This window comes from Cyanistes caeruleus, chromosome 1 (genome assembly GCF_971803275.1).
Source record: "Cyanistes caeruleus chromosome 1, bCyaCae1.hap1.1, whole genome shotgun sequence".
In the NCBI taxonomy this organism is placed as follows: Eukaryota; Metazoa; Chordata; class Aves; order Passeriformes; family Paridae; genus Cyanistes; species Cyanistes caeruleus.
In genome coordinates this window covers 92,374,956-92,387,708 of record NC_141701.1, presented here as the reverse complement: position 1 = coordinate 92,387,708, position 12,753 = coordinate 92,374,956, and the positions used below count along the sequence as shown (strand labels likewise).

The following is a 12,753-nucleotide window of genomic DNA, read 5'->3' as shown; positions in this document are numbered from 1 at the left end:
ATCTTTGGTTACATCAAAATGTCTATGAAATCCAGTCAAAAGACAATGTTCACGTAGTTCAAGTACTTTTTACTGGTACTCCAACAGTTATTTCCTGTCCTTCAGAACAGAGAATAAATCCACTTTATTTGATGCTATTTAAACAATACTTATTACACATTGTAATAAGTTTACACATCAGTGTTTAATAAAATTCTTTCTTGTGTTGGGAATAGGTGGGAAATCTAAGGAAAATGACTACTGGTTAATTACAAAGGGCATTCACAGCTAAAATAAGTCATATGAACCTTATGCAATTTAGTTTTGCTATTGCATTAAATAATTCAGCCTAAGGTATCTTGAGAGCTCATAGTTTTATCTATATTTTATTATAGATTCTCTAACCAGAAGAATCAGTTGCAAGTTTCAGACTAAACCAAACCTCAACTTTATTTTCCTCTCTGTGCCTGTAATTTATTACATATCAGTTTGAAGTAAAATAAATTTAAAAAAGTAATGACTAAACAAATCTGTTACTTTATCAGACTTTCTCTTCATGTCTTTTTAATTTCTGAACACATAAAACTGGTTTTCTCTAGGCTTGATAAAAACACAAGGCTACTGGATATCATCAGTCATTAATCAAAGTTTCTTGGTTCTACTCTATGTGAACACAAATGTTAACAGTCTCCTTCATGAATCACCTTTTCTATTTTTTCTTTTCATATTCCAGAAGCATTACAGGTTCAAGCTGCTTAAGTAGCTTTTATATCAAACTACATTAAAACCTTTCCAACTTCGAGAATCTTCTGATGCTTTCTTTCTATGACATCACACAGAAGAAGTCTCCTGGTATTACAGGGCACAGCAAGGAGGCTGAGCACCTTTGAGGTTTAGGGAAAAAGGATATCTCTGATTCTCTGAGTCCTCCGTTAGCAGCTTGAGGTCCAGGGTGCAGCTTTGGATTAGCTCATCCAGTTTCTTCTCTTCCTGAGTCAGCTCGGTCACCTCCTTCGTGAGGCCCTGGCGCTGCGCCAGCATCCCACCGTCCTCTGACAGACTGCAGCCCCTGCAGACAAGGGGAAAGGGAGACACCCAGTCAGCTTCTGCAAAATTTGTCCCTAACACCATGGTGAAGGGGAGAGACAAGATTTTACACTGCAGATCAGGGTCTTAGTCCTTTCTCCCTAAACCCACCCCTAGCGAGTCAACATAAAACTACGCTTTCCAGAAAAAGCATCTTTTTATCACAACAACACATTTTGGAACTGCCACCAAGATGTAAGAGTTGAATATTTCTAACTACTTCCAAAATTTTGTATCTGTATTTGTATCTGTAGCTGTATAACCACAGCTTAAAAAATCTCAAGGAAGGCAGTAGGTAGAGATACATACCTAAAACTTACTCCACATGAAGAAGTAAATTAATTAATCCAGTTTTCAAACAAAATGCTAGTTTCTAATTTCCCTGACAAATCCTTTTTATTAACTTTTCTTAAGAAAAAAATAGAACTTTATCCTGTTGGAAGGCATTTTGGATGATTGCTTGGAGCAAAGTGTTAGAACGAAAGGTGGGAGAAGAAAAACACTGCTGTCCTGTGATAGTAAAATCAGCCAGCAGGGATAGAAAAGGATAATGAATACTTACATCCACTGAATGTTGTTTTTGGATTTTTTCTTAATGAGATGGATGCCTTCCAGTACATTGGTGATATCGTAAATCCTCCTTTTTTGCACCTTGAGGACCTCTGCTGCTCTGTTCAAATCTAGGACCCCATCAGGAGATTGGCTCAGCAACTGAATGAACTTCTTTGTGAGAAGGCCAAGGGATGTATCATACCGAGTCTTTTCTGAAGGAGATTTTGGAGCTTGGAAGGAAAATGAAAAAGAAAGTTAAATCATTTTTTTCTCATTTTGGTTCCGAAAGCAGCAACCAAAAATGAAATTATATATTTTACAGTTACTTCTTTCATTTTTACTAAAGAAATCTCTCATACCTCTGCATTAAGACACAACTTACCACTATGTATTTGTATTTCGAGATGTACTTTTCCAAAAGTCACAGGTATGAGAGCAAATATATACGTTTTTTAAAATGCAAATATTTCCAGTAGTCTGACAGATACATATAGCAATATTCTGCTTAGGCTTTTACTGTATGAATTCATAATAGTATTTTTAGTATCTACTTATCCTGGCAGTAAACCCCAAAAAATCCCCTGTGATTCTCCTTCATCAGACTGATAGCCAGCTTTCATCAGGGTTTGATTTCCCCCTCATGTGAGATATGTGTTTCATATGCAATTAAGCAGGACTTAGGTGTACTTCAGTGGGTGAACACAATGACAGATTCCATCAGTGCCAAACTCCACAGCTTGAGAAAACTCAAGTGAATTAGAGATTGACATAAAATACGATTTATAATCATCATTGCTCCATAACCAAGCAATGCTCAAACTGGGAGAGAGTATCCATATCTTCTAAATTAGAAGTCAGCAAATGGCTTGGACCAATTCATGGTTTCCATGCACAAATGCAGCAAGTATATACTTAACAGATGGGCTTTTAAGAGTTTAAATGCTTGGATCAGAATGATTTCTAATTCTAGACGTTCAAGGCCTTTTTGTCAAGGGAAATGAACCAGCCATTATTACAAGTCTGCTGGGCTGGTACATCTCAAACCCTTCATTTTCTTCCAGTATTATGCAGGGTGGAACTTGGGCTGATTTGGTGTTCTTTTCCATGTTTTCAAAGGTCAGGTCATAAACTGCAGAGGTCAGTCAAAACTGACAATCCCACCTAAGAGTGAACCTTTAGATTACCCTGAAATATTTTGAAGAATACAATGACTTTTCAATGAAAACCAAAATGTTGCACCTTTGCAAAGAGAATCAGTTAGCTGTATTTCTTTGGGTAGATTCAGGGCTTGTCTGCTTTGGGAGATGGAAGAATATTCATAGAAAGGCTTGGGTTGGAAGTGGAACTTAGAGATCATCTAGTTCCACCCTTCCTGCCATGGATAGGGACACCTCCCACTAGACCAGATTGCTCAGAGCCCCATCCAACCTGGCCTTGAAACACTTCCAGGGATGAGGCATCCACAGCTTCTCTGGGCAACCTGTTCCAGTGTCTTGTCACCCTGTGAGGAAAGAATTTCTTCCCAACATCTCATCTAAATTTCATTCACATCACTTACATGACCTTGTGGATTTAGAGCAAGGGTGGTTGGTTTAGCTGGGTTTTGTTTGCGGTTTAGAAAAGAGTAAGAGGATCAGAGTGGTAACAGCAAGAAGTGACTGGATTCCTACCTAAAATGGCTTGTGCTCCTCATCATGCACAAAATTCTTTGTACAGGCTTATCAATGCTGCAGCAGCACCCTATTCACCAAACAGTATTTCTATGAGAATCCACTTCAATTTAAAATAGGCTTCATTTAGCTTAATGAAGTTTAGTTTAATTAAATCAGCTGTGGCTGTTTAACTCCTATGCTTTAAGTTTGTATCTTCAACTAATTTCACTTTTCCTATCTGCCTCAATAGAAACCAGCAGACTGGTGAGGAAGGACCCTTTGGCATCTCTTGCTCTGACATCACTACCACTTCTGCCCCCATCTTCTCCTTGCCCCATGTGGCTCCCTCTGCCAGCCTAACTCTCCTGCTGAAAACCCCTCAAACAAGGCAGCAAGGCTATAGCCCCCAGCTTCTGCTGCAAGAAGTCCACTGCCCGAGGCAATGCAGATGTGCAAAAATCAGTACTTAGAGCAGCTAGGCAGTGGCAGGATCCAGAGTCACACTGCAGGGACACAAGGCAGCTCGGATACCACAAAGAACATTTATCGTGCAGCGCTGCTGAGGCACAGCTAGCACTCCTTGCAAATCCTTGCCCAGGGAAAGAAGCCCTGGCAGCCAGCTGCTGTAACTCCAGCAGTGAAGGAAGAGGCAGGCCTGATGAGCTTTGCCTAACAACTGTGCATTTGATCCCATCATGCCACCTTCATTCTTCAGCATCCACCTCTCTTAAGCATCCCAGCATCATGTCCTTGGCTGAAGGGGAGGCCCTGGGCAGAGAGAATGCAGGCTGCCCAGCAGGCAGAGAGACACACCTGGCAGCCAGGAGCCTCTGCAGCCTCTTAACAGCTCTGCAGCAACGCCTGCATGCTGCAAAGCTGCTGTCCATTGCCCGGCTGGGGGGTTGAGTTTGTTGCATACCCATCTAGGTGAGGACAGCAATAAACACACCCTAAGCTAGGTATGCAGAATGATGACAGCATGTTACAAGTTCCCTTACTTTTTGGGCTATCTGGACTTCTTGTTGCAGCTCTTCCTTTCCCCTTTGGAGTCTTTAGTCCTTCTGCAAGATACTGGTGGCCACTTTCTCCTAGCTCCAGCCTTCGTTTTGCCTGTTAAAAAAAAAAAAAGATTTTTCAATTGATGGATTGTTAAGAAGTATATTTCACTTTATCAAACACAGTATTGGGACTATAGGAAAAGCAGAGAGTGGTGAGTTTTTCACAGCAAGGTATCAGTACAGATCCATAGCCCATATGCTATGAACCCAAATATTTCCTGGAACCCTAAGGTGGACTTAAATATGTCACTCCTTTGAGTAGGCTAGGCTGATGAGGCTTTTATTTGAAAACTCAGCAATTGTTTTAGATCTGAAGAGCTGAGTGACAACTGCATGGCGCATTTCAGTCTAGTTTAGACCTTCTTGAATAGGTATGAAAGATTTTGGCCCTTACTTGAGAACATTTCATTTAAGAAAAACAAAGACAGCCTCTCATGCACCACACATATGTATGAACCCACGTTTCCTTTGAAAATCTCCTTATATCCATCTGAGTTTGTGCAAAAGTAGTGCTAGTGCAAGTTGTATTTTCCCCTTCATTATCTGAGAGGATGGCTTTGAGGGGATAAATGAACTATGAACTTCCCATCAGTGAAATACATGGCACGACACCAAGAGCAGCATTGGCAGTCTTCTCCTCTGCCTCTCAAAAACTTGTCCTCATTGAAAGCACAGCCACTACCTTTATTTCACATTAACTAGCACTTGTGCTACCTAGATAAAAGTAAGGTGGAGCAAAAGTAGTATTTGACGATGCCTGAAAATCAGCTAAATGTTGCACTTAGTACAAAGGAAAGTTGTGTTCATCTTGGATAATGAAAATAGTGAATGAAACCCTTAAACTTCACAACAGACAGACAAACTGCAATGAAAACCACCACCCCTATGAATTCCGTTCCTAGACAGAAACACAATATACTATCTTTGGAGACAATTCTATACCCTTCCCTGCCACTCAGGTTACTGAAATTAAATCTGGGGATACTTGTTATCCTAACAATAGAAAGCACATTACCTGGAAGACACAGGAAAAAGAAGAAAAATAAATTTTAAGTCTAATCAAGTTTAGACAAATAACTGTTTCTGAAGAATGCTGTTCATTCAGTTAGGCAGAGTAATTCAGAGCACATTATTTGCTTGTTTTTTAAGATTCAGCCCACAGGGCTGGATAATGTCTTGCTCCTCAGTGAATCAAGACAAAACAATACATTCTGCTATGGAGTTGTAGACAGGTATTTCTGGATTGTGGATTTGTCTTATGCACTTTACTTTGGGTCTGCGACCAAGAGAAGGCTCTAAATAAATTAATTTATATGTATTTATTTATGGATAGCTAACTAACATCTTTCTGTTGGACTCTGGTTGCAAACCTCAAACTTATTAAAAGGCAAGTTAAAGCACATGAAACTCATACAAGCCCAAGGTGTAACAGCACGTGCAGAGCACTCAAGCCACTCTTCTCCGCATTTTGTGTGAAGTGGCATAAAATTCACTGGCAACAGGGCAAAACTGAACTGTATCCTCCTAACCAACACAGGCACCACACTCCCAGCAGACCACTGGTGGCAGCTTCTAATAGCATGAAACACCTCTGCTCTGTTCAGCTCTGTAATCCAAGGACACAGATTTCCAAAAGGTCAAGTGTTAACAAAAGCATCCAGCTAATATGTTTAGCCAACATAATTGGATTAAATTAAGATTACAGCCATTCCACAGGGAGAAATACATTTCACACTATTTTATGTAAGTGTTTTTCCACCCTGAGAACTGTAAGAGCAGAGGAAGGAGGGGTGAAAAGGGAACAATTCAGGGCGTGGGAAGACTAGGTCAAAGGGATACAATTAGAGATAAAAGAGAATCTCAAAACCAGGTGTGAGAAGGAGGGGCAATGCTTAGGACGTAAAATCCAGAGATGTGCAGCTCTCTCCATCAGAACAGAAACTTAGGTTTGGATTATACATTAAAACTTTTTGTCTCAACTTGCTTGCAAGACACAAACAACAGTATTTTGCCTCTGTTTTCGTGGTTAAAGACTTGTATAAGTTTTTCCCGTGAACTTCAAACATTCAGAGAGAACACAGACAGCATCCTCCTTTGGCTGCACAGGGCAGCAAAAAACCTGCCTGCATGCACTGGGGCTGATACAAACAACACACTCCTGTCAGGCTCACCTGCACGCTGCACCTACAGTGTAGGGCTAGTGAAAAAAATACCACATGAGAGAGAGAGCTCTACAAGATAGCTGGGTTTTAGGGTACAAAGCATACAGGAAACCTGATAGATGTATAGAGCAAAATATTTTAGTGGAGCTTAAAAGATCCTGATTACTGACAATTTTAGGAAACCCTGAGGAATGTTTAATTTCAGGCCAGATGTTACACGTCACTCAGCAAGTGCTTGCTTCCCCTTCCTGTTTTACAAACTTCATAACTGATAAGATGTAGGACTGAAGTGGTGTATTCTCTCAATTTCTTCTTTCATGAATTACAGACTAAAGATTTCCTAGCGCTGTTTTGTTTGCACTAGAGATCCTTGGTGACTCACAGCTTCTCTCCCATCTCCAAAATTATTCATAGTGCCTTCCGATATCTGACTTTTCTTCAGAAATCTCAAGATCTGTGATCAGCAGAATCAGAGAGCCTTTTAAAAAAATACCTTGATTTGTGTCATTAATTTTTGCTACTATATTCATTATTTGCACTATTTATGCAAATTAGTATTATTTGTCCTTACTGCACTACTTGATCAATCATAACATGCCCAACCATCTGACATGGGATGAGGGACCTGCTAAGAGGTAAAAAGCCAAAAGACACCAGCACAAAGCATCACAAATGACAGGGACAGATAGGAGACAAAGGGACTAAAAATTTCTCAGTGACATGAAATGTGAGCACAAGAAACGGGAAGTCAGATTCTTTAGGGAGACAGTGAAAGGAGCACAAAATACGTGGAACTATGAGACAGGTAAGCCACAAACTGATACATTCCAGCAAGAGACACAAAAGTAACAGGAAAGCATCCCATTAAGCTAAACCAGATACCTACCTAACCCCTTGCTCCAGACCTAAAAATTGTGCCATCAACTAATTTAAGTCAAGTTTCTCTTCCAATACTATGAGCAATCCCTGGTATAGATACAATTATAGACCACTGTTCAGTGCAGACCACTAAAAACTTGGTGGCATCTTGAGTCCTGCGTAGATTTGCCCTTTCAGCTTCAATACCTTTTTTTTTTTTAAAAAAAAAAGAAACCCAAATAGCTACCACAATAAACATTAGAGGCAAACCCTCAAGAATGTCTTTAATAAGAACACTTGTCTCTAGAGGAAAATAGTTTTAAAACTCCTAGGATAATCTAAGTATTTTCAAGTACACAGGACCTAATGCAGTTTACTTTACAATACTCAGTCTCATGGATTAAGTTCCAAGAGGAAGTTGAAGGCAGTTATGCTTATATAGAAGAGAAGGATCAAATATAGTAGTAATTAATTGAAAAAAGGGATGGAAAAGGTGCAAATAGGAAATTATAGCCCATTCCCCTTCATGGGCTGGTTTGACTTCATGGCTACCTGGGTCTATCAGGTTGCTGACACCACCCCTTCTGCACCCTCCCTCCATCCCTGCTCTCCTGGTACAGGTAGCATCTGATTGATGTCCTCATCAGGCCCCACAGAAAGCTGGTTCAAGAGGTCCCTACCAGCAGTAACTCAGTCCTGCCTCAAAACAGAAATGATTTTTCTGCTGGGTTTTCCCTAGTGGGGGATGAGCATGCGCTGAGAGCTGCTGAGAAGTGGTGTGACACCCACCCATGCCCCTTGAGGCACCAGATTGACATTTGAGCAGACTCTCTGTCACACAGCAATAAGCTGCAGCTCTTGGGGGAAAAAAACTGGCAACAATTAGAAATAATAATAATAAAAAAAAAAATTTCAGAGTGTTACCTTGTAACAGACAAGTAAGTGCTAAGCATCAGGAAAGAGCCAGCCCAGGGTTTTGTCAAGGTAGCAGAGCACAGTGCCCAAGTGGGGCAGACACCAGTTTTTGAGGACTGCATCATATCCAACCAAAGCATTAGTTTCTCTGAGAATTATATTTTTAAGTTTGAGGGAAAAAAGCAGCAAAACACTCTCTAAATCTTTTCAGTGATAAAATCACGGAGAATAACTTTGCCAAACTAGGCACACTGAAATTTGTCCTTCTAGATGTCTCTCAGCTTTATTACTGGGCACAAGTTAGTTGAGCTGCTTGCAAGAGACAGACCTAAGAAAAATTACATTACCTGTGCTACCTTCTGGAAATCTTTTGTCTGAAATATTGCTGCACCCATTAGGCTCCAGCAAGCACATAAAACTTGTCAGAAGAATGATCTGAGTTGGGCATATTCCACTACCCCAAAACCCTAAATTTAATTTAGAGTTAAATTTTGCACTTTGGAAAAGAGCAGTCAGTACATTTTCACTACAAGTGAGAAGTGCCAAATTCCACTTCAAACTCCTGTCACAGCTCTTGGGTGTCCCAGGCTCTGCACATTCCATCTCCTTGGAGGTCCTGAGACATATCAACATCCTCTGCTCCCCTAGCAGGCATTCGAAGGTGTATTTGAGGAGCAGCAGTCTGATTTAAATACAAAAGGACAAAAGTTGACCTCAGAATGAGAACAAAAGTAACCTAGGATAAAGCCTGCTGAGATGGGGACAGAAGATAAAAACTTATTTAAAAAAAAAATGGGATGAGGAGCTGAAAAGAAACTCCAGTTTATGGTCAACTGGGCTGGAAAAACAGGAAGATTGGAAACGAAGAAGCATGTCAAGGAATAAATTGTTTGTATTAAGTGATAGCTGACAGTGAATTAAGCAGCAAGTCAGAGAAATGTGTCTTAGGGCTCAGCTGTGGGTGTCTCAGAGCCAGGAGTAAGATGGGCAAGTTAATCCAGGGACGATGACTAAGCCTGGCACAGTCTCTAGAAGACATTACAATTGCTAGGGGCAGATAACATGGCAGCTTTTCTGTGCATCACCACAATGCTGATATTACTGGGGAGGGGATGCAAGCCTTTCCAGCCAGCACAGATAAATTTTGCCTGCAGCAAGGAACCCATAGCATGGGTTCTTTACCTATCCCCACACACTTTGCACAGGCTTTCTTCTTCCACATTTTGTAAATTAAGCAGTCGCTTAAAAATACAATTTAAAAGCTGAGGTTCTGGAGGCATGTACTGTAGAAAGCTGTTCCAGAGGTCAGGAGCTGCAGAGAAGAAAGCAAGTATATTACATGAAAGGGTAAATTAAACTGGAGCTTGATGAGGAAGGAATACAAGAGAAAAAGCAAAGGGAAAAAGACGCCTTGGGGTGAATGCAGAGAAATATTCATACACTAAGGAAATGTCTCCATTGAATGAAGGGATACAGGCTGAGCGTTTAGAACACACTCAAATGAACAAACCCTGGTATGTGGAGAGCCATGAGTGTCTGCCAGAGGGCTGCACCCAGCTGAGGGCACAGCAAACATTCGGGAAGACTGGAAAATAGGGAGAGGCACAGAGAGGAAATCAGAGGAGCTCTCAGTAAGGAAGGGTCAGCTCACAAGCAAAGAAACACCCAAGGTCAGCAAAAAGATGCAAGAGGAGCATCAGAGTTCCTGCCTCCAAACTCCTACTGACAACTCATTTCATACCCACCACCTAATTTCTCAACAGAAAAAAAATTTGCAATTCAAACTCCTGGAAGGAGAGGGATTTCCATCTTCCATGAAGAAATATTTACCGCAGCGGTCTATACACAGATACTAGTAATTTGTACCATACTACCCTTGGTTTCAGTAGCTAACTCTGACAGTACAAAACATTTAAGAGGAGGTTTAAGGAAAGAGTAAGAAAATAAATAAATAGCTGGGAATTAGACTATTTGTATGCAAAAGACAACAAAACGTGTCCTTAAAAGGAAAGTTCTGTAAGTCCTCCTAGGTCTTCCCTATGAAAAGTAGGCAGTCCCATAACAAAGGAACAGGATCAGGAATGGCACTTTTAATGAAAACATGACCTCAAAATTCAGATTTACTCATAGCCATTCAGAAGACTGAGGTAAAAGAACACAAAACAATATACAAAAATACTGCCTTAAAAATCAAATACATCATAAAATCAACACAAGGCAGAAAAGGAGTCTGAAATAATAGCTACTTATTCATCAGGATTATTAGTTGAGTGACAAGCAGCTTTTATTTGAAGTAAAATTTAAAGAATCTTTTTAAAGCAAATGAAAATAGAGTTTACAGAAATCATTCTGATCATTCTAACCAAACACAAAAGCCCCAAAATGTCTTCTCATAAAACAGAAACTTATTTAAAAAGGACCAAAAAGTACTTCCTATTATAAGCAATTTCTAACTTATCACCTTATTTTTCAGCTTATTATAGTTTTGACTGAAGGAAATTCTCCTCTAGTTCTTACATTGAAATTACTAATTCAGCTACAGTCAAATTGTTTGTTTTTAATGTAGATGAATAGTAAAAGAAAATCCCTTTTATATGTCTTAATTTGGTTTATAATTCAATATAATTCAAGAGGCACATCACAGTTACCAAATTAAACGACATTCTGATCATATGCAGCCTCTCCCCATTAGGTATTTAACACTGAGGGCTGAAGGCTGATATGTTACTCTGGTGAGGTTTCTTTCAAGGCCTAATTAACCCATCCTATTTCTATCAAATTTCCATTTTCATGATTCTCTCAGAAGTATCCAAGAGTCAAGGAAGCCACGAACTGTAAGCACTTAAAGATGAAACCACATGACTTTTATTTAGCTCCAAAAAGTTAAAAGTGTGGGTGGTCAACTTTCAGCAGCAAATTCTTGTTTGAAAGTGGGACCCAAGCCAGAGGAACTGAGCGACGGCTTTCCCTTGTCAGGATGAATGTGCAGGAAGAAGCAATGCAAGCGCCATGAGTGCCTCCCAGTTGTCGCTGCAGAACATCCCACAAAGCCATTTCTAACACCCACAGAAAGGAATACATCAGCTTTCAGGCACGCTCAGCGGTTTGAGCAAAGCTAGCTGGCTCCCGTGGTGGTGGCGCTGCGCATCGGTGCCACCCCAATGAGGCACTTCACGCTCTCGTCTCCAGCCTGGCTGAACAGAAGAACCTTTTCAGCAGCCTTTAAATTAAACACAGTGGTCTGAACCAAATCAAGAAAGTACTGAAATGTAGCAATGAAAAATGGTGGTTTCTCCCTACACCTGCACAGCAGGTCATTTTGACTGTAGCAGGATTATAATCTTAATGTACTAATAATTACCTTTGATTTTCATCCTGATATCTCATGTGACCTGGCCTGCCCTCTGGTCAGATTATCTCACAGTCACCAATGCTAACATAATTCTGACACCAAGGTAGGTGGACAACCCTGTTTGACATCAGTCATTTTAGGCCCATAGATCTACTGGAATGCCATGGGACCAGCCCCACACCCCAACAGAACTGTACTCAGAATAGTAGCCAGTGGCAAAACGTGCAGCTTATCTTGTTTTCCTGCTCTGCTGCAGTACTTCATATTTTCTTTGCACTAAAAGAGGAAGGACATTACAACGGTTGTGCAAGACATAAACCAAAGCATAAGCCACGTTTCTGGCCTCAAACCAAGAGAATTACACCTATGCTGTATAGGAAATGAATCATCTGAGATCTTTCTTATTGCAGTTTCTCCACCAAATATGAAACAATTACTTCTTACTGGAAGCAAAGGCTTTGCACTGTACTAAGGTTGAAAGCTCCAGTTACCACTTCATGTTGAAATATGAAAATTCAGGAAACTGCACCCAGTTTTCATCTCAACTGCTACACTGCCCAAGGTGAGGAGCAAGTGTGTCTCCGGGCAGTCCTCAAACACCTCCATGCAACCCCTCATCCCAACAGCTGCCAGGGGCTGAGCTGCACCTGCTGGGTTAAGGTGGAAGCCGCGGAGACAAAACTTCCTGAAAATGTAAAGACGAACGGCCAAGCCTCGCATGCAGAAGCGCGGCCAGACCAACCAGCATCTGGGGTGTGGAATCCTGACCACAGATTTTTGGGGGTGTGTCTGGATGCAGCAGGATTGTTTCCCTCCCATTCCCTGGTTTCTAGCAGGCTCTAACACCAGCCTCATCCTACAAACTGGTGTCTAAACTAGCAGCCCATTTGCCTACCCCATTCCCAAAGATACCGCCTCGGCAAGGCTGCTGCCCCCAGAGTAGAGCTCGGGGATTTTCAGTTGTGGTTCACATCAGTGATTTCTCACTGTGCACATCCTTTGAAGAAAACATGATTGTCACAGAATGGGCCTGATGGTGAACTTGCAAACTCACGGCAAGCAGCTAGTGGTGGGTGGAGGACACGATGGGACACAAACAGAGAGGAGACAAGATGTGACAGCAGACCAGCCATATAAGA

General features: G+C 41.0%; 1 protein-coding gene across 3 annotated transcripts in view; it reads right to left on the bottom strand.

Annotated features, from left to right (window-relative positions):
• Window positions 1–12,753, bottom strand: part of E2F3 (E2F transcription factor 3) — a 42,342-nt gene that overhangs the window by 7,156 nt on the left and 22,433 nt on the right. For all 3 annotated transcript variants that reach the window (XM_086842626.1, XM_086842637.1, XM_086842647.1), the window contains exons 2-4: window positions 4,268–4,379; window positions 1,628–1,847; window positions 890–1,048 (exon numbers count right to left, since the gene is read on the bottom strand). In XM_086842626.1, coding sequence (XP_086698752.1) covers window positions 890–1,048; window positions 1,628–1,847; window positions 4,268–4,379 — 491 coding nt within the window. The remainder of the gene's footprint in view (window positions 1–889; window positions 1,049–1,627; window positions 1,848–4,267; window positions 4,380–12,753) is intronic.